This window comes from Gadus morhua, chromosome 2 (assembly GCF_902167405.1).
Source record: "Gadus morhua chromosome 2, gadMor3.0, whole genome shotgun sequence".
Taxonomy (NCBI): Eukaryota; Metazoa; Chordata; class Actinopteri; order Gadiformes; family Gadidae; genus Gadus; species Gadus morhua.
Window position 1 is genome coordinate 12876429 of NC_044049.1, and position 23141 is coordinate 12899569.

The 23141-nt window shown below is 43.2% G+C and overlaps 1 protein-coding gene across 1 annotated transcript; it reads right to left on the reverse strand.

The window, feature by feature from the left end:
- Positions 1-1661: 1661 nt before the first annotated feature.
- On the reverse strand, positions 1662-21753 carry LOC115558454 (SH3 and cysteine-rich domain-containing protein 2). Its single transcript, XM_030376600.1, has 11 exons — positions 21192-21753; positions 15533-15896; positions 13565-13659; positions 12267-12351; positions 11248-11363; positions 8566-8638; positions 8037-8125; positions 6569-6648; positions 4755-4806; positions 2020-2157; positions 1662-1814 (listed from the first exon to the last, which is right to left on the reverse strand). Exons 1-11 carry the CDS (start codon positions 21276-21278, stop codon positions 1716-1718), a joined length of 1278 nt encoding a protein of 425 aa, XP_030232460.1. The 5' UTR covers positions 21279-21753; the 3' UTR covers positions 1662-1715.
- Positions 21754-23141: the final 1388 nt, after the last annotated feature.

Below are 23141 nucleotides of genomic sequence, written 5' to 3' on the forward strand. Positions count from 1 at the left end.
GCACATCAATTCACAATGTTTCAACACAATGCTGTCTCTCCCTTCTCCCTCCTTGCGAATGTCCTCCTCAAGCCTGTTCAGTGGAACCTGGGCCCTTCGTCAGGCCCCAGGAGATCTCCGGCATGTTTATGTATTTCTACCCGGCCACTGTTTAAATTCCACCACGCGATGAATTGCTAACCGCTGCATGATAAAAAAAACAAAGTGCCAACTGCCTCTGCTACATTATCGTCTCTGGTTGTGCTCAGTGGCAGGGCCCTTTGCTAAGCCCACCTCTTAAAAGCATCTGGCAGACCCCAGAACCCTACACTTATTGAGACGAAGCAAAACAAAACTTGCTATCACCAGTCGTTCCGCTCCACATTTAGATTCCACTGACACTCTCTCCCCGAGTGTCCTCGGGGACAGGCCAGGTTGATTCTAACTCCACTCACCTTCCCTGTTTGCCAAAGAGCCTTCTCTGTGCCAAAGATGGGTTGCAACCACCTCTGTATATTACTCTACTATACTGTCAAAGTAGTGGGATGTGGTGATTCAGACACAGAACCGAAGAAGAAGAGCAAGAAATTGTTCCATTGTTCATGGCCAGTGTGTCTGCGTCTGTCCTAAGCGGATAGATCAAGGTGTACTATCGTCTCTATTTCTCTCTCTGTCCAGCTTGCTCATATCTCTTGGAAAAAGTGGTTGAAAGCATCCCTGGTGTTACTGCTGTGTCTCAGATATTGTGACGTGGGAGCTAGGGAGGTTGTGGTGAAAGCTGAGCAGAATCGTCTGAGAATACAAGGACATTATGAATAAAGTGTCCCCTGACAAGTCTGAACAGTATTAAAAAGGCTGCCACCTCTGCTTAGGTGGGGGGAGGGGGAGGGATATTGAAGTCATCAACAGCCAAGTTGTTATTCCACTCACATCACACTAAGAGAGCGAAAGAGAGAGAGAGAGAGAGAGAGAGAGAGAGAGAGAGAGAGAGAGAGAGAGAGAGAGAGAGAGAGAGAGAGAGAGAGAGAGAGAGAGAGAGAGAGAGAGAGAGAGAGAGAGAGAGAGAGAGAGAGAGAGAGAGGATATGAAAGAGACACAGAGTGCTTTCTGGGAGCAAAACATAAAAAGAAAAGAGAGACAGAGACAGAGCCAGAGAGACTGCGAGAGAGAGCAAGAGAGAAAGGGAGAGAGGGAACTAGAGAGAGGAAGAGACAAAGGGAGACAAAGAGAGAGCGAGGGAGGTAGAGAGAGGGTGAGATAGAGATGTACAGATAGAAAGGTAGAGAGATAGAGAGAGAGGAACAGAGAGACAGAGAGCGAGTGAGAGAGAGATACAGTACCGGAAGCTTCCGGTAATGTTGTTTAAACATTTAAGCGTTGTTATTAGTCTAGAAACTGCTATTGACGCTTACGAACTTTCACCATGGAGAGAGTTCCTCTGCATAGGGAAGTTGCACAAAATAAAACTGCTTACGCCTAAATTAAAAAGTAAATAAACATGCAGAAACGTGCTACTCGATGCGTTGTTGACGTGGTAGGGACTGATCACAGAGGTAAGGAAAATGACAGAGAGAGAGAGAGAGAGAGAGAGAGAGAGAGAGAGAGAGAGAGAGAGAGAGAGAGAGAGAGAGAGAGAGAGAGAGAGAGAGAGAGAGAGAGAGGGAGAGAGAGAGAGAGAGAGAGAGAGAGAGAGAGAGAGAGAGAGAGAGAGAGAGAGAGAGAGAGAGAGAAGAGCCTTAGATCTCCTCAATGGATTCCGCTGGGACCAGCCCCCGCTTCTTTCCACTGCTGAGCCTCATGTACCCTTCACTGTCCTCCTGCTTCCCAACACATATCTGAGGGAGAGAGAAGAAGGGAGATAGAGACATGTTGAGGGATAGAAGGGGGATCAAGCAAGAGTTCTACGACAGTACAACATTAAAAAAGGTTGAAAGAGGGAAGTGACAAGGGACAAAACCACATATTGGTTTGAAAATGGGTAGTCAAGCGGCGAGGGTAACAACCAAAATACAAAGTACGGTGTCTTCTCCAATGCCTCACCTGGTCTTCTTTCACGGGCATGTGGCCCCTCTCTCTGTTACCATGGATACTCTGGGTCACCCTCCACACCCTCTCCCCCGGCCGAACCCTTTGGACGAAGTTAGTGGGGAAGAACCCCACCTTGTCTCCGCTCTTGCCCTGGAATACATACACAGCTCACGTTAGCTGGGGATCCACAGAGTTGAAAACTGTAGCATCAATGACTCACTCGATTGAGACGGCAGAGATATAAACTGCTTTCGGACGTGAAAGTCCTGATAATCTCCTGATATTCTCCTGATGGGCCATATGTTTGAACAACATATCCTGACATTTGTACCTTGAAACTCTCCTGAAAAAATACTACCCCTGAGGAAGTATTTTCTCTGTAGGAAAATGTAAATGACCTTACGTGTGAATGAGGCGTAGAAAGTCTGTATTTCTCACACCACGTGCGCGTTGATGACGCCTCGGTCTGCATTTGGGTGAGTGGCATTGGTCATTGAGTGGTAATTGAGTGGCACCCTAAATGATAATCGACCTGTTGGCTTTGGCTCGCTGAATGGTTAAAAATATGTATATCACAGCTGCATGTATAGATAGATTTAATTTTTTTAATGATAAATTTACAACAGTTAACTGAACATTATAGGGTCCCGGCCTTCCCAGATACTTCCCTGCCGTCTATGCTAGTTAATCAGCAAAAATGATCTCTTTCTCCGTTTCCGCAGTCGTTCGCGACGCCTTTCGTTGTTTTTCTATTTGTCTCTAACTCATGCTCCGATCTTTCATCGATGCTTCTGATGTTGTTGATGTAACGGAATATATGATGCATCGTTGCAGCAACATTTAAGTTGATTGCGATTAGTTCTGCCCGTTCTGCCTCCATGCTGTCTCCATGCTGTCTGTGGTCAAAGCAAAACAAACTAGTGACAGCAGCCGCAATTATCTTGCCCCTTGCGAACCTAGACCCTAAGTCATATCCTGCCCTTTGCAAGCCCAACCCCCTTAACCACCGAGAGATTCTACTGATGTCTGAACGACACTGATGTCCGCATATAAAGCATCAAGTCTGAATCACACTCAGGGTCGAATCTCCAGGGGTAAAAATGATGAAAAAATGCGAGAAACGGTCAGAAAACTATCGTCATCTTTCTCAAGGTTACCTACAGGTAGGCTAAGGACAGACATTGTGGATAGAACACAGTACCCATTGGCTAGGCTAGGAGAATGGAGAATGTTCTGAGATCGTCCGTATTCCAGTGGTATATGAAGAGAGTTTCAAATGAATGTCCAATTGACCAAATGTTATCGTGCGTTTCTTTCTAAAATATATCAATAGCAATCTGAATGTTGCACACACATGCCAGGGAAAGTAATAATAACGTTTTGTGTTATAATCTGAGTGAATGAATACATTTCAGATAATTACAAATAAAATCAGTTGCTTTAATGACTTCAATTGCTTTTGCTTTAATGACTCGACAATAAAAAGGTCTTCCATTACTGATGGCAACTGATGGCTTGAAACTATAAAGGAGGCGGTTGGTATACAGTCCTGTGTTTGTGTATCAAGTGGCAGCAATGACCTTCTGTTTGTGATGCCTTGTTGTAAAGATGCAGCGCATGGGGTGTGATGCAGAACAATCCACCACCCTTCAAAGTCAATGGAAAAAATTGAATTTCATTCACGTAATAGAAAGCAAATATATTATCCCCATATAATGTTTTTTGAGGGTAACGTTTTTTTTCCCAATAGTTTTATTTCATATAAAGGTAACAAAGATGAATATAAATGGATTTTGGCCATATACTACTTCAAGGCTTCCATTAAATTCCTGCCTTGGAACTATGGATAGTTCCAGCAGCTGATATGTTGATTAAACATTTTCCACTATGAAACACTATGTTTACGCTCCTGGCCATATTGGAATGAATGCCCCTTGAGCTGTGACATTCATATTCATAAGTCCAGATTGAATACAAATGAACTAGTAGTGTTTTGAAATAGTAATGTTTTTCTAGGAAGCATTCTTGTTATTTTTTCCTTTTGGGCAAGATGCCCAACAGATACTCCTTGAATGCTGTAAAGGATGCCTCTTTGTTACACATACACAGCGACCTGGATGCAATTTTTTTTTAGGATGGTAGGGGTAAGTACTGCCTTTCTCGCCTCTGATTGATGGTAGCTTACCCCTACCATCCTACGAAAAAAATAATCGCAACCTGTACACCCCCCCATACACATGCACATGCACACACGCAAACACATGCACACACTCACAGACACACTTGCGCGGGCACGCACACCAACACAAAGCTTCCCATTCTCATCAATAACAAGTGAAGCGAAACGATAAGTATGTCGCGATTTTTTTTAAAGACGAGTTAAGTCAATTAAATGGCTTTGAATAATTTCCCTTTGGAAATAATATTCTATTTTTACTCACGCAGTCAAGGAACAGGTGTTGTGTATTAAAGACGACACAACTGCCTCTGACCCCCCTCCTCCTTACGAAACATACACACAGACCCCCGCCCCCGTGCACACACATAAACAGACACAGGAATACGCCTATTCATTAAACACACAGGAACACAGGAACAAAGAATACACAGAATATCTGTTTGTGCTTCACAATCGTGTCATGTGTTGGTGAACACACACAAAAACAAACACACACACACAAACACACACACATGCACACACACACACACACACACACAAATAAATGCTCAGATAATTTATTACCTACCTTCCACCACTCCTCATTAGAATCATCTGTGACCTGCACCCGATCACCAGGGCTAAAATAGAGAGAGCAAGGTAACGAGAGAGAAGAGATTCGAAGCGAGAGACAAGAGGTACGGAGAGAGAGAAAGAATAAAGAAAGAGGGAGTGATAGAAGGAGAGAAAGAAAGAGGGAGAGACAGAGAGGGAGATTGAGAAACAGAGAGACAGAGGGAGTGAGAGAGAGAGAAAGAGAGAGAATAATAGATCATTATTAGAGAACCAAAGAGAGAAGAGACGAAACGGAAGGGGGTATGAAATGTGCAGTGACATTACAGAATCACAAGCCATGAAGTCATTGTCAAACGTCAATGATCCCCTGCAGGTTAAACAGGGCCCTGAATGGCTGCCAATCTTTCCTGCTTACAAAAGCACAAGGACACTACGGGCCTTTGAAAGTGCTAGTAGACCCCTAGAAACCGCACACTCGCTGCACCCTGCTGTCCTACATCCACGGAGGGGAGGAGGAGCAGGAGCTGCTGTCCCAGTTGCACAACTTGTGCTGTATGCGATCTGTCTCCTGGGTGTCTGCACTGAGTAACGGCCTATATGGTCATCATCTCCCTCCCTCTCATTCTTTCTGAGTCTTTCTCTCCCTCGGTTTCTGTATTGCTCTCTCTCTCTCTCTCTCTCTCTGTTGCTCTCCCTCTCTTTCTCTATCTTTGTGTGTGTACATAAAGCTCCATCACACACACACACACACACACACACACACACACACACACACACACACACACACACACACACACACACACACACACACACACACACACACACACACACACACACACACACATGCACAAACATGTGTCCGCAAACACACACACACACAAAATATATATCATGCTATAGCTCATCGTTTTGCTTGCCGCTGCCACTACAACATAATGCAATAAAGCTTCAGTCACAATAACCATCATTACAAAAAATTCCCAAGACTAAACTGTTTGCTCTTCATCTTTGTGACCTTCCTCTGTAACCAGCTCTCCCTCACCTCTGTATCTCTGCCTTGCATCTCTCATTCTTTCCTTAGCTCAGCCTTGGCTTATTTATCTCTGCCTGAGTCTCTCTCTCTCTCTCTCTCTCTCTCTCTCTCTCTCTCTCTCTCTCTCTCTCTCTCTCTCTCTCTCTCTCTCTCTCTCTCTCTCTCTCTCTCTCTCTCTCTCTCTCTCTCTGAATGCCTCCTCCCTGCTCTCCATCAACACAATTCTGTTCCTCTTGTTCCCATGCTAGTCCTATCTCTTTCCTCCATCTGTTCCTCTGTCTATATATAAACACATTCGGTGCCCCCTTCTTCTTCTTCTTCTTCTTCTGTGTTTTTGTCTCTTGTTCTGAATGTTTTATTCTCGCCCCTGCTGGCTGCAGAGCTGGCTTATCAGCCAGCACTTTTTGAGGATGCTTATACAGTTTATAATTAGCTTGTCTTGCGGGGACTTTAGGGGCATCCACTGCAGATGGTGGAGACATTTTAACATTACACGAGTGACTGCTGTAAATACAGACAGAGGACGACAGAGACAGTTCATGCTAAGATACAGTGCGTACAGATACACAGTACACAAACACACAGACACCTGTACACACACACACACACACACACACACACACACAAATCGTACTTGTACACACATGGTCATGTCCTCACAATCACAAACACACACACACACACACACACACACACACACACACACACACACACACACACACACACACACACACACACACACACACACACACACACACACACAAATTATACACACAGTCATTTTATTCTCTCACTTTAGTTCTAGGTCGTTCTGCTCCTGGGGCATGAACCTGTAGAGGGCGACGTAGGTGTGAACAGAATGGACCTTGGGCACCTAGAAGAACAGCAGGGGTCACAGACAGGTCTGGTTTGGAACTGGGACAAGAGCGATGTACATCACTCCCAAAGAGAGAGATCACGACTGCTGTGGCCAGACCAGGCGACAGTCATGACTGCCTGCTTGTGAAGCCCTGGTGGAATTGACTAACATTGTGTGCCTCTCCCGTCTTATAGGTGATGCATGTGGTTAGATGCTAATACACGCCACCATTCTAAGGCAATGGCTAACATTTTGGGTTTATCCGTCGTAATACAAAGCCGATAAAAAAAAAGTGAGTTTGGTTAGATCTCTATTCTCACAATAGAGCAGTATAGTCCGGAAGTAAAAAGCCCTTTCATTTTCCCCATAGAGGTTTTGATTGAAAGCCATAATGTCGTAACCATCCTAAGAACACTTACCCCGCGCGGCTATATTGTGAAATGATGATTATGCTCCTGTAGAAGCCAAAAGTTAAATAAGGGGAACTTCAAGTTTTTAGAAGAACACATTTAATCGCAATGTCATTTGAAACCACTACACTACCCATATTCCTAAGGTTAACACAATGTCTTTGATTGTTGGAGCTCGCTGTTAACATGTAAACGTTTACCCGCACCCGCAAACCATGAATTCCCCTTCTATAAATGGAAAGTTAGAAAGTTGTTGTTAGAGCTTTCGAGGAAATGTAGATGTTGAAAAATATGTTGATATTGATTATATGATCAAATAAAAGTAAAAATATATTACATCGCACTAGCAGGGCTTTTGTGTCATTTTTGTAGTATACAATTTAGAAATACATAATGTTGAATGAATACGTAACTAGAATACAAGACTGAATTCACGTGGTGAATGCAATCAGGAGGAAGGATGACTACCCTATACACTACCTGAAACACTATATAAACACACAGAGACAAACACACACAGAATATATGACACAATATAACCATTGCGAAAAAGTTTGCAACGGTTGATGGGATGAGTAGTTCCTTGTACACAGTCTTGTACTTTTGCCTTTTATTCAGTTTTTCAAATTATTTTTTGCCCAAAATCAAATGTTTTATGTTCACGACAAACGATTGGCTTGTTTCCAGGCTTAAAACTCTTTATATAACGTTTCGAAGAGTATCGAAGAGTAAATGGAATTTAGTTCCGGAACCAGAGCGGTTAAAAAAGGGGGCGGTTCTGCTCTCTACTGCAGAACAGACATTTAATTCCTGCCCTCAATGCGCCAAATACGGATAATTTACGCTGCTGGTTGCAAAAATCTCAAGCAATGGCCCTGCCCTTAATGCAAAATGTATGGCCTCATGTGTAAACCAATGAGTGACGCCATGGACAGTATGTCTATATTTTCTATATTCTATGGGTCAGACCTTTTAGTTGTAGTTGAGTGTTACCTTTACACTAATATCTTCGGCTGGTGTTTCTGCTTGTCCACTCTCTATGATCTCCTCCTCCCCAGGGTCGATATCAGGAAGAGCTGAGTCTAGCAGGTGTAGAGAGAGAAAGAGAGAGAGAGACAGAGAGAGTTAGAGAGAGAGAAAGACAGCAAGCGAGACAGGGCTCGTGGAGACAACAGTATGCTCTCTTTGATTGACTTTCTGAAAGACTGAAAGATCCCTTCTTCTTTTGGTGTTAAAACCTGTCGTGCATTGCTGTACGTCTTCAAGTTATGTGCCATAGCCACGCGTTACTCATGTACACGCAATGAAGATTGCACACACACACACACACACACACAAACCTGCGTACGCGCACGCACACACACAGATGCCTATACATTTGCAAGCACACCAACACACAATAAATATGCACACATATTAACGCAGATAAAATAAGCATTATGGGTAAATACATGTACAAATGTAGACAGCAGCACAAGTAATCAAATACAACATTTACACACACACAAAGCATTTATTTTACCCCCAGTCTCCTGTGTCAGTTCTTCCTCCATACTGTACTGTCTCTGTTCCCTCTCCTCACCTCCTCCTTCCCCCTTGAAGAGGAATAAAGATGGAAAGTACATCACTGTGTGTTTTTGTGTATGTGTAGTGGAGGTAATTTATCTTCTGATTATTCAGGAGGGATATGATTACAAATCTGTTCATCTTCTTCGCTGCACAGAACAATGGTATTTATAGGCTGTGTCTCAATTCAGGGGACGCATCCTTCGAAGGGTGCATTCGAAGGTCGATTGCGTCACTGCGACACGTCTAGGCTGTCCCATTTCAAAGGCTCCTTCAAATGCGGCCGACAAATGCAGCCTTCTTTGCCTGGATATGAAGGATACACCGGGTGGATCCTTCCCGGCCCAACGTATCCCAAGATTCATTGCGCGTTGGATTTTTTTCAGCAATGGCGTCAGAGAGAGCGGAAGCGGCAGTTGCAGCAAATTACATTTTCAATGACAAAATTATTAAAATAAAGTTGGGACTATTTTAAATTTGTAACTTTATTGTCAGAGTTCAATTTAATTAACGCAAGCCATATAACGCTAAACTAATTAATGTTATATTTTATATAATTATTATATAACAGAATCAGAATCAGAAAACTTTATTGATCCCCGGGGGGAAATTGTATCGTTCCAGGTGCTTCGTACTAATAGAAATTACAAGCATAGAAGATAAAATTATAAAAAATAGAAAATTATAAATAAAATAAAATAAGAATAATGTAGGAAGTGGACATTTAACTGAAAGTGGCCATCTCTTAGTGGGTTATATAAAACTGGCGCATCATCACGCAAGGTAAAGGGTGTTAACGGCTTGTTACGCAACTTGAAATGCTCTGTAGGGCAGACCGTCTCATTTAAAAACGTTTGTTCGGCCTTCGGTCCGGCCTTCACGGTCTACGAAGGCCATACCTTCATAGACCGCGTCATTCGAAAAATGCGTCCCCTGAATTGAGACACAGCAGTAGTATACCCTAATGGATTGCTTTTGTCTTCTTCTGTATGGTGTGTGTGAGTGAGTGGGAGATTGAGTGAGTAAGGTAGTTAGTGAGCAAGCAAGTGAGCGAGCAAGCAAGTGAACAAGTAAGAGAGAGAGATTGAGAGAGAGTGAGTGAGTGAGAGACAAAGATAGAGAGTGTGTGAAGGCAGCTGCCCACTACGTGACTTTGAAAGTAAGGGCCGTCTCCGACATGGCTGGTCTTGGAATCAGTCTTAGCTTGACGTTAGGACAGTGGTCACCACCGCACTAGGAGCCTGGGAACATCTGCGGGTACACACGTGAAGACTCTACGCTCTGATTATCTGCTCCTTCTCTGAAAACTTGCCAAATCCCACGGGAATATGTCTACTCTCTTAAAGGGCTCATGTCATGACACCAGGTGTGGGTGTGATTAGTTGGTACAAGCCGTTTGGCACAGGGAAGGAATGATTTTCATAGTGACCTCCCAAGTGGGCGTGTCAACACAGATATATGAAGGATAGATGAGCAACATTTGCTGCAGTCCACTGGGTAATGCTGGTGGACTGATCTATTCATCTAGGTGGACATGCCCACTTGGGATGTCACTATGAAAATCATTCCTTCCCTGTGCCAAACGGCTTGTACCAGCTAATCACGCCCACACCTGGTGGCATGACATGAACCCTTTAAGGGCTGCTTATGGTTCCACGTCGACGCAACGCGAGGATCACGCACACATCGAGGTTAAGGTTACCATTTTTGGGAGGCGCACGTCAGGCACTTGCACGCGGTGTAAGCAAGGAGGGTCCGCAATGATGTAATAGGGCCGTAAACCCCCTTCAGTTGCGTGAACGTTGAACCATAATCATAAGTCTCTTATGAACGGTGCATTCATACTGTTTCAAGCCTGTGTTTTTGCTAGACAATAGGGTTGGTTGCATTGGTAAATAATTAAGCAGCGCCATTTCAAATTGAAAGTAAGAAAAGCCTGGGGTTATGTCTGATTGTCAACAAATTAAACCAGATACTGAGTCATCCGTTCCGAGTAACGGGCCGCTTGTTTATTCCCAATGGCTGTGGCCACCATAATCGCTGACTTCAGTCTCAGTCCCTCTGACACTACACGGGTCGAGTCCAATAATAACATCAAACCGGTTTGAGAAAAAACCTTTGCCCTCCCGACTCTATGGGGGGCAGCTAGTGTCTTGAGACCTCCAGCACTACACGACAATCAGGGCCAACTTCTGCCCGATCGCCCCGCTGCTCTTCCCCTGCCTCGCAGACACTGCAGACTCATTATTGGGGGTTTGTTGCATAGTGGGTAGGAGCCTTAAGCTGGCGGTAAACATTAGTAAGTGTGTCTGTGATTCTAAATACTATAGTATGGCTGCTGTCCTGTCCGTCCAATATTTTCCATGATTACAAATACTATATTTGCACTACAGGATTCCAAATGCCAGAGTCTGACATGGCTGGCACGTATATATTGGATGTGTACTCAGGTGTGTGCTGAAATAGGACAAGTAGTATGCTGTGACCATGGAATAATACTGCTGAGAAAAAATGTGTGCTTTGTCTCCTCTCTTTAGTCACACGTCTGGTTCTACGATTGACGTCCCTGTGTTGGATTTCCAATTGACAGGTTCCCATAGTCCCCTGGCCCCGCCCAGAGGAGACGTTGACATCGTACCAGGCTGCGGGTGGGTGACTCTGACATGCTGCCAAAACTTGGGCGGCTCATCTGTGCCAGCGATGTCCCGTAGCGTAAAGCGGCATACACAGGATCTAGACGTGCACGCCCAGCCTCTGAAAGCACACAGAAACCCACACAGCAATGGGTGCACAAGGACACACACACACACACACACCGAAAACAAACACTCATTTGGGTTACATACGCACACACGCCATGCAAATGCATGCACACACACACACACACACACACACACACACACACACACACACACACACACACACACACACACACACACACACACACACACACACACACACACACACACACACAGGTTGTACATGCACACAGGCCACACAAATGCATGCACTTCAGGCACAAACACACAGACACACAATGGCCTCATTTCGTTTACATTCAGGCACAGGCACACGTGCAAATCAGTGCACACACACCCACACACACACAGTGATGGCTAGCCTGCCTCCGTACTGTAAACACACTAATTACGTGAACCCACACATTTCTAAAAGTGCAAGAGGCGTTGAAGTTGAACACTGTACACTGTGACTATTGTTCTTTCTTGTCTCTCAGGGCCCGCTATATTTAGATCCTACACCAAAGACCCAGAGTGGCCCACTTAAAACAGGAGAGAAACATAATGACTGCAAAAAGATTTGAAGGACCTCCATTTATTTTGCCCGCAAGGATAATGTCAAACACAGCTTAATGTGACAAGTTAGCGTAAACACACACGAACAAACATGCATGCCCACACACATACAATATACACTAATGCGCACATGTGCACAAACACACACAAACACAAACACAAACACACACATTCACAAACAATGCTACATGCAAAGCATTACAGTACAACACACATTGTACATTGTTCATTTCCGCACGAACAAGAACCGCTTATCGGCCATTTTGATTTCTGGATTAATTGAGACCAATTGACACACACCTACATACAATCACACACATACACGTACGTCTATCTGCCTTACCTTGGCTCGGCTGGGCCTCCTTGACGATAGCCAGTTGGTCGTTGATGAGCATGGGCGACGTGAAGTTTCGCTTGAACGCTCCAGACTAATGGACACCAGGAGAAGCTGCCATTAGAGGACTCTCTCAATCTGCAGGTCATGGGTACCTCACGCTTGTGGTCGCATGTCAACCATTAACCTGATGAGAAGCTTGGGGCGGTATGTGTTGTTTTGCAGGTACGCCAATGCACGGGTAAATCAATTGTAATTTTAACAAGAGATTAAGCACAGTGACAGTTTTGATTGACGATATTCACTTTTCCTTTGCTACAACTTGGGTTTAAGCTATGGGTCCTGAAGGAATGCGTTGAGGAAACAACATGATGTTCATCCATGTTTTTGATAGCTTTTTCTGTTCCTTTAGAGACTATTAGTAATATCGAACAAACACACGCACAAACATCATCTTCCTCAAACTTCCTCACACATTACTAAGTCTTTCAGAATCCATTCTACTTAATAAGTTTCATGTAGCAGTCCAGCCAAGCCTGAGCATGAATACAACTGTGATGATGATGATGATGATGATGATGATGATGATGATGATGATGATGATGATGATGATGATGATGATGATGATGATGATGATTATGAGGAGGTCAATTTCAGAGTCTCTGATGTACAGCTGGTCTTTTAGGCCGGTTCAAGAGAATTATGACATTGTAATCAAAAACCTCAGCACCATCCAGCCTTATCATAAGCAATCTCTATCTTGGCTGTCAGGAGATATTAAAATAAAAAAAGCTGCGTTGTGTAGTTTATTTATCTGATATTGCTGCTAAAAGGAATCTCATGAAACAAACAAAATCAAATCCTCCAAAGTATATTTTCTAATCCTTGCCTAAGACGTTTTGCATTCCCGGAACATTTCTTTACCTCCCCCGCCTCAAGGTTACTGAACAAAGCACTTAGAAAGTGAGCTGTAAGAAGGCTGGTACACTGAAGTGATGCATTCTGCATCATATTCAGATGTCTAAGCCCCGAAGGGGAACTAGGTGCTGATCATTCCACAGGCAACACCTTTTATTGCTAGAAAACATTTAAATAATAAATACAATTTAATACAACATTGAATGGACGTAAGCCCCTGCCCACCTGGCCAGGTGGAGTCTTACGTGTGTAAGTGCAGAGAGTATTTTTGCAAGCGTGGTGCATGAGTCCTAGTGCATGGTTGAAGTGCAAGCGGTTGTGAGCGTGGTTCATGTGTCTTGTTGCATCGTGATGGTGCAAATGGTTGCAAGCGCGGGCCCAAGACGCACCTTTCCATGACACAGCTGCTGAGATAATTCCGATGTGCACCACAGGTGAGCTGCGATCTTGCAGGTCCTACAGCGAAGGGCTTGTTTGGAGTTACCTGATGAACAACAGAGACAAGAGGGCGAGGTCAGAGGTGATAGAGAGATCATCCCCGTTCCCAGGATGGCCTCATGACTCACGGGAGTGAGTCATGAGGCCATCCTGGGAACGGGGATGATACAAGTGCAATAAACCACAATGATCTCGGATATCGACAGGCTTCTCCCGCTGGTGGTTAAGTCCTGTCCCAGTTTTTGTGATGTTTGGCACAGTGAGCAAGAGCTTGATAATAAATGCATCCGCTTACAAAACATTCAATTAAAACCAAATTTTGGACATAATATTGCAATTTTATTTTTTTGGGATGATTAGAGAAACAATGTGTTCGCATGAAGTTGTAAAGCTATGCTTTTGTTTACAAATTTCTTGGTTTGTAGTTTTTAAATACCCTGAATTATCGACTTGGAATGGTGTCCACACTGGATAACACCACACAGACACAGAATTGATTAATTTCATCCAGCTCAAATTACTTATTTTGTTATTGGGCTATATTGGGCTATATTGAAGGCAAATTATCCAGTTATGTCCGTTAAAGTGAAGTACCATAGGCGCCAATTTATGTTTCTTCTGGTGGGTGCTTTTTCAGCACCGTAGGAAATTAACACTAGCTGACAAACATTCACACGCCCAGAAAATATTTACAGGGATTGAGAACAACACCACGATAAGCACCATGAAACGCACAGAAAGTAATAATCAATGCCACTAATATGATTTAGATGTGATAGATTGAGTTCAAAAAGGTTTACATCAAAATAAATCATCTATCTATATATATTCCTATGTATCTATCTATCAATCAATCAATCAATCAATCTCTATCAATCTCAATCAATCAATCAATCTATCTATCTATCTATCTATCTATCTATCTATCTATCTATCTATCTATCTATCTATCTATCTATCTATCTATCTATCTTCTACAACATTAGGTGCTATTATTATTATTACTATAATGATATAATACTAAGTAGTTCATTGTTAGGAGTAGAACATCATCTGATCAGTTCTGTGATCTCATTAGGCTGTCATGGCTGTCAGGCTGAACATGAACAGTTTTCATGACAGTTCCATGTACCACCACTATAACATGGCAAAGATGAGGATGATGATGGTAAGAACAGGAACGAAAGGGGCAAAAGCAAGGGAAAGCAACAACTGTTCTAGGCCCATAAAACAACACAGTGCATGCAGAGGCACCAAAACTAAAAACTAGATCGTTCAATGGGACCTGTAATTAATCACGATGACAGGAAGTAGATTGAACACGAAATTGGGTATTATAGGATGCTCAGATGACCTTCATGCAAACCACACACTTCATCAAAGATCCCCTGCACACAGACACACACACATACAGTGCATACTGCACTGTTACACAGCAAAAGTTGTGCTAACGTTTCTTGTCTTCTGTAACGACGAGTTACAGGGCTGTGTTAGCGTGCAAAGTCTATCACATGGCACATGAATGCCTTTTATTTTATTCAAAGAGGGGGATGTCTGCTTTTCTCACTAACCAAGCCCACCTTTACCTCTCAAGTGAATGAGTCTAAAAGGCAATAATGACATTGGACCTGGAAGTAAAGTTAACAGAGGGATTCAAACTTCTGCCATAGCCTACGGTATTCTCGCACCCATTCCCTAGCTCCTCTCCCTCTTTACACAGTCAAATACTACTAATCTCAACACCAGCACTCTTAATAACATTGAAAAGGGAACAATTAATGAAGCCCCACATCACGATAGAACAAAAAAAGAAACAGAGAACCAAAATCTGCGGTGACTGATTTGAGCAGACAGGGCAGCGCTTGGGCAAAATAAAGAGAAAGAACCAGGCGCCGGCATGGCCTGGTAGGACGCCTTACCCACAATCATTTGCTTGCAGTGCTGGCAGCTGGTGGGCTTGCGAAACACATGCTCCTGGAAGGAGTGGGTTATCTGTGGACCCGGGGCCCTGGCCACACTGGACAATGACGGGCTGAGGGAGGGGGAGTGGGAGCAGAGGGAGGGGTTTGGGCTTAACGATGGCGAGAGGGACGGCGAGCGGTCGTGGGCGACTGGGGAGGCAGGCCGTTGCGGCGGAGCCGGGGAGTAGGGTGGAGGCGACGGCGCTTCGGTGATGAAGTCTGGCGGCAGGCGGGCGTCGCTGTTCGACCTCTGGAAGAAGTTCTCCACGCTCTTGCTGCGCATGATTGTCTTGAAGGACAAGGAGCGTTTCAGTCTCTGGAGCTGCACACGCACTCGCACATGCGCGCACACACGCACACACACACACACACACACACACACACACACACACACACACACACACACACACACACACACACACACACACACACACACACACACACACACACACGAATTCAGGCACACATAGGAAATAAAGTACATAGAACAATTGAAAGAGAGAACAACAAGTGAATGCGAGTGAATCACCGGTAGCAATAAACAACACAACGTGCTGTGATCGTTACACCTGTTGGAGCAAAATGAAACACAAAATATAACATCTTATCGGAAAACAACACAATAAAAAGATACCTACCAGGACTCCCTTGGGCCAAGGCTCAACCTTAATTCCTTAGCAATTACGTAGAATGGGGTCGCGTTTGTTAGTCCCCAGTCAGGGACGATAAGCCTGCTCTTTTGAAAGCACCCGTGGCTATATAGACCGTTAACAGCTGCATATGAATGGAATTTTCATGGTGATGCTGGCTGGAGGCGTCTTGGTGATTAAACGTGGCAAGACGGTTTAAACATCATCGTCCTCTTATTAGCAGGGCTTTTAATGTGAAGGGGCATGTGCGAGGGCCTGATGAATCTATTGTAATTCATGGGATATTGTATCACAACACAATAAGCACTAGTATTGGCCACTAGCATCATCATGCTATGCTGCTGCACTGACCTGCGCTAATCTCCAGGCAACCCTGCATTTATACGCACAGACAAATACACAAGCATGCAAGCCTCTGGTACACTACGGGCACACGAAATTGCATAGTAGGCACTAGGCCATTATCCCCGTGGAGTCTACTGCCGTGACAAGCCTTGATTGTGCCTTATTAGCTGCATCGACTGAACCTTCCGGTATGACTGATGGACGCAGCATGTCAGAAGCAGGCCAATCAAGAAGCAAAGATACCACATCTTTACAACTATCAGCCTTGAGAAGCGCTGCCAGTTCCCATAACACCCAATGTTAATCCGATGAGGCTGCACGTCCCCCGTTGCTGACGAGGATGCTAGTTTAGGCCTGACGGGCTGGATATTTGTTAACATGATGTGCAGTGACAATAGGGGGAAGGTGTTTGTGTGTGTATGCGTGTGAATCTGTCCCTAGTGGGAGGAATACATCAACAGAAGACAGACTAGTGGACAGATAATTGGTACGCCACAGACATGTGTGTGTGTTCGTGTTCGTGTGTGTGTGTTCGTGTGTGCGTGTGTCTATCCAATCTGTCTGTCCGTCTGACAGTCCGCTCTTCACAATGCATGATCACAGGCCATGTTAACACCCCTGTACTACAGTGTGTGTGTACATGCATACGTGTGGTGTGTGTGTGTGTGTGTGTGCACGTGTGTGTCTGTTTACAAGCTTGCTTGTAGGGAGGCAGAAACCAACTGAAAAATCGTACGTGATTTGTCTGTTCATCACGGCAGAATGCTATGAAAATATGCATTATTAAGCATGAATGCGTTTTTTACACAATATGCTCAAGAATAGCATTAAAATATGCCAAAAAAATATGTTCGCTCCCTTTGTTTTCAAGTCTTATGTTTTGATTATTTGAAGCATAATTTCTAATCATAATTCGATTTTTTTAAAACAAAACTGGGAATGGTAATGATGAGTCACTATTTCTTCTGGGCTTTGATATAACATGTAATGACAGACACATAATATGATTGAATTATATAACGTCCTACATCCACAAAAATAATATAGTATTCCTTACTATTATTTTTTTAACTGAGAAAAATAAATTCAATGAATGTAACTGCCTCTTGGCTCAGGAGGTAGAGCGGGCAGCCTGAAGGTTCCTGGTTTGATCCCAGCCCCCCACACCTAACCCTCACCACTCTAGGCAACCTGGCTGTCACCTACCATGGCTCAAAGTGCTGTCTCTGTATTAATGGGTGAATTTTAACCAATAATTGGGTCGCCCGACATTGTGAAATAATGATTACTATACTGTACATACCATGAACACAAAATGTAAATGACTACCAGACCATTTAACTGTTAATTATTGTACCCTTATGTGGCAATAATTGTGCTTTGAGTGGCCACTTGTCTGAAAAGCTCTATATAAATGGAGTCCATTTACCAACGTTCAACTGAGCATTTTGGATGGGCGTTCTTGCATTGCGTCACAATGCTTGGTCATTTTACTTCTGGGACATTGAATTCTCCACTTTCTTCAGCTGGTTTCCCTGACGATGAGGACACTTTGAGAAACACGGCAGCAGGTCTGTTCTGCGCGCCCATAACGACAGGAGCCAATCAGCATTGACAGATTGAACGGCTCTTCTAAACCTTTACCTGCCAATCCACTCAACCATTGGCAAATACATTATCAAGGCGACAAGACATAGAACATGAGCTTCATTCATGGTCGTTGGGATGTTTATAAAGAAGCTTAAAGACACGCGCATAAGCACATGTTATAAATACATAGTGCACGCAACTGCAAGGGTACAATAATACTTTAAGGAAAATTCAACAATTGGCAATGCTTCTGAGTTGTGACCATAAAGAGCTGTTCGGGAGCTGAGTGAACTCTTTTCAGTGAGTGTAGTCGAATGAGCCAACTCATAGGAAACCCCTGACTTGTCTCTGAATTATGTAGCAATACAAAACTGTACCTTGTCAAATGCACTGGAGATTCATCCTCTCTCAAGGAACATGTGGATTCCAGTTTTAATGTACAAATCCCTTCACACATTTCAGTGTGAAGGGAAGACCAGTAACCAGCAGACGTGGGGAATGAGGTGTAATAATCTAAATGTAACACTAACATCCAGTTTGTCTCTTGGATAATAATGTTGATTTATAAACTAATGTGGTGTCCGTATGGCTGCCTGTTCCATGAGTCACGAGACAATTTCAAACAGAACGTCTAATCATAGACCTCCAGGCATGGGGACCCTAAAGTAGTAACAGGCTTCAGCAGTAGCACTGTGAAGGGACAGCTCCTTGGCCTATCTATTTCAGAGGAAGTCACCAAGCAGTTCCTGATTCCATTTTCTTTCTTCAGCAGGTTTACCTGAACAAAGGGCTGGGCGACATGAAAAAATGTGTTCATCGTGATAATTATGGGGAATACTACACAATATTGATAAATAAATATCCTGAAATGTTTTCAAATAAGGTCATTATATTGAAGTGTGAACAATTTAAGTATGGTATCAATATTCACACAGTTCAAACCTCATATTTGATCAGTATAAGGGCACATCTTCTCGTCATAATTAATAAGGGCATCGCAATGCGCCAATCTCTATCTAGCTTTTTGTTCTTCAGTGAGTGACATGCACAAAGTCACCTTTTTGAATATGAAGGTGACATGATGGCTGCAATCTGAAAGATCCATTCCTGCTGAAGCTACTTGATATGCATTGGAGAAATGCAGATTCATAGTTTGAGTATTAGGCATGAGAGGCATACGCACTCAAGGTGCTCATCCCTTGCCCTATGACATTTCTCTGTTTGCACAAGCACATGCGCCACACACAAACACACACACTTAATTTGTCCTGAAGATGAAGGCATGGGTGCCTTCTATGTGTACACACACTTTGATTTGTGATGCCATGTCCTAATTTGTGTTGGGTTTGTGTAAAAATGTACTACCCTCTGTAAACAGAACACAAGTAATTTTTGGATTCATGTTGGTAAGTAAAAAGTAAATACGTTTATCTGTCCTGATAAGCACCAAATTCGGTGAGAGCTTCTCGACAATCTAATTTGTTCTTCAATAACACTTTTGCCAACCGTGGCCACAAACAAGCCACAGATCACATATTATAAAGCCCTTCTTGTGATTCTCCGAACTTCTCTATCACCATCTTTTTTTTTATTTTATATTATTGCCGCTATCAATCTCGACAGGGGTATTGCCACAGGCAACAATCCATGGATAATTTCTTGGTATCTGCCATCCTTCACTAATCATAAATAAAAATGCCATGGGGTAGTTGTATATTACCTCTGATACGACGGGTGCAAATTAGAGCAATATCTCTTTTGCATCTCAAGAAGATGCTGGCCCGATTAGTTGTTTTAAAATAGAGATGAGCCCATTTATTACAAGAGTGAGTCTTTATTAGAAGAGAATTCCCTCCTAGGCCTTTTAATTTCCTGGGATTATCAGACCTGTTCTCCTGTGGTCTTAACAATGGTATTGGACCATTAATAACCCAAAACAGAAATTATTCCACCCATAGATTTGAACTACGGGTCGGCATGAATTAAAAATATAATTTTCTGCTTGAAATAATAGTAATTGTTTGAAATAGAAGCGTCAAATTATGTATATCCTAACCTGGGCCCGACAAGGATCGGTCAATTAAGATTCAACTTTAGGTTAAAGGTTTCAAATAAATTAGGCTCTGAGCCTTTGGGTATTGGACCAGCAGAACAAGTGTCAACTGGGCGGACAGAGGGACTGATTGAGGATCGCGATGGCAGAGCATTGTGTTGTCTTTGATCTACGGTGACATCGTTGGTTGATCTACTAGGCATGAGCTCACTCATTGGATGTTAAACGACTGAGGATTCAAGTGGTGGGTTGTGATTGAAAAGTAAAAACTGTAAGCGCTTTGAGTGTGAGATAAGCGCTATGCAAATGCAATATATTATTAAGAGATGAAGATATAGGTGTGCTACACAGTCACCATTTGCGTACTGATTTTTTGTTGTAATAAAACAAGTAAAAAAAATAACATAAGTGTTTAAAGTGTAGGCCTACGACTAAAACTTGGTTGGTAAAAAAAAAAAATGCATTGGCACTTTTTTTTCAAATAGCCTTTTGAAAAGCTGAGCTATAGTCATTCCAATGAGAACTCTTAAAAGTGCTCACAAACACAGCTAAGGTTTTTCATATGGTATCCATTCTAATGAATTATCAATTGGCTAAAGTGAATGAATATGTTAATGCCCGGGTGTGATGGTGAACATCCGGTGTAAATTATGGACATATATGGACGGAGCAGATTACATCATATGACGTAAGAGTGTTTAAAATAATAGTGACGCACGACGCTCTCAATAGTTACTTAAATGTTGTGTGTGGCTATATACTTCCATAGTTAAATACAAATAAATTATATCTATGAAATATGATACATTTACAGATAATTAATTTGCTAATAATCAATGGAACTATAGAAACAAAGTTTAACGCATGTCCTAAAAAACGCTTACCCATTTTAAATTAAATGTAGACCATTTTTATTTCATGTAGCTGGTCAAGGACAAAAACTCCACACAAAATTGTAAGGTTACTTGTTGTAGCCTACCTTTGTGGATACCGGCTGAATGGATAGTATAGTGCTCGGATAGAGCTGGAGTTGCGAGTCATTCTCCATCTCGTTAATTTCCGTCATCCCACAAATGTGTCAATCAGTCCAAGTCCGTGTTTTTCGGTTAAACCGTAACCTTAAAAGCGCGAAATGTAAAACAGCTTTCGTAGTCGTTGATGAAGAGCGTGCAGTTTGTTCTCCTGCAAGGTGGACAGCACGTGCCACAGTTATCCACATCAAAGTGATGCGCGCGCTAACGTGGAACACGGCTTCTGGCCATCTGTGCCCCCACACCGTGAACTGTGAACAGAAAAGCACTGCAGGTGTCCAACTTGGTTAGGTGAGGATAAGCATAGTACAGTCAAGGCTGACCTGGTGCGTTGGAGTTAAAGCCAACAGTTAAGATCAGTAAGATCCAGATTGTCCACCCTGCAGTTGTCAAAAAGAAACTGCCAGTCGTGCACAATAAAATAAGAAAAATACCAGAATATGATGGAATTGTCTGTATGTCTATAGACCGGCAGTGAACGATAGAGGCGTGCTGCACTTCGATTGCAATATTTCTCGCCCAGCAAGAGATTTAATTTAACCGCAAACTAAGGCACGCCTTCCCGTGTGTATGATGGACGTGATTGGAGCAGTTTTACAACCGAGTCAGTACACCCAGTCGGTCCACGTAGGTGTGGTTTGTGATGATGAGGACCGTACCAATTTGATGTGATAGTAAACCAGGGCCGAAGATGCGTAAAGGACAAAGAGTGTTGAGCGCATTCAACATGGTGTATAAATAAAACGATATAGGCCTATTCGTTTTTTGAACGGCTGCTATTTTCAATCACCTTAAATCAGGTCAGCCGAAAATAACCACCTGTTTGTAATGGCAAATGTAGGCTGGGCTAAAAAAATAAAAATAAGTTTATTAGGCTACACATTTATTATTAGCCATTTTCTGCCTGGGATCTTAACGTAATCAGATTTTGATTATGCGTAGGCCACATAAGTTACTCAATGGAAAGAATTTACTTTGGAATGACTCTTATGGGGGGCGCGTTTCCAACGGGCGGGGCGGTTAGGTCCGGTACGATTAGGTCCGGTACGATTAGGTCCGGTATGGCGTTTTTCCACTGGCGGGTACTCTTCGGACCCAGCACGCTTCAGCCCATAATGGCGCAGTTCCACCGGAGGGTGCGGTTCGGTTCGGTTCACCACAGTCTGTTAGGGAGGGGGCGGTGTAGCCCAGCTCAGTTCCGAGGTCACGTTTCCATCGCCGACAGTACCCTTATGGTAGGCCGGATGTCGTTCGCCGCGGCAGCTACGTAAACATCGTGACATCATAGCAGCACGACACAGTGTAGCCTGCTCAATAAAAACAAAAGGCCTAAATAAAAAAAAACAATAAAAACTGCCATATCAAGCTCCCTCTGCACGTTTTCCTACCCAAGAATGCAGAGGAACGCCTCCACCTCCTCGCGGGTACTGTTTGTTTGCAAATGAACTATTTGCTCAAAACCCTGAAATATTTTGGAGCAATGATGATGTCAGGATGGAATGTTTGTTTACCTTTAATGTTTATAAGTTAGCCTCTTTTGTTACTAAAGCCTGAATGAAACGTCAGGATGGTTTATATCGTTAATGTTAGTATTGTTTAGCATCTACTTTTGGTTTTTGGTCTGTGTATTTTGTTTCATATTGGTGCCTTGTAAGCCCTTGTTGGCTGGGCATGCTAAAAAACAAATAAAAAAAAAACAGTGTGTCGAGCCGACTGAAAATCAGACAGAGTGTCGACTGACACTCTGTCTGATTTCCGAACCGGACGACACTCTGTCTGATTTTCGGTTAATGCATGACACAATAATAAAAAATAAAGTAAAAAAATTAAATACAATTTTTTTTTATCCCCATGTCGCCCGGAAGTGACGATTCTATCGACCAATCAACGGAGGGTGC

Bases quoted from the DNA above. Each gene is read 5' to 3' on its own strand.
- LOC115558454 (XM_030376600.1), bottom strand. From the start codon at position 21,278: ATGACGGAAATTAACGAGATGGAGAATGACTCGCAACTCCAGCTCTAT. The intron at 15,897-21,191 runs GTAGGCTACAAC...GTGCGTGTGCAG, and splicing joins TTCAGCCGGTATCCACAAAG to CTCCAGAGACTGAAACGCTC. The intron at 11,364-12,266 runs GTAAGGCAGATA...GTGTGCTTTCAG, and splicing joins GGAGGCCCAGCCGAGCCAAG to AGGCTGGGCGTGCACGTCTA.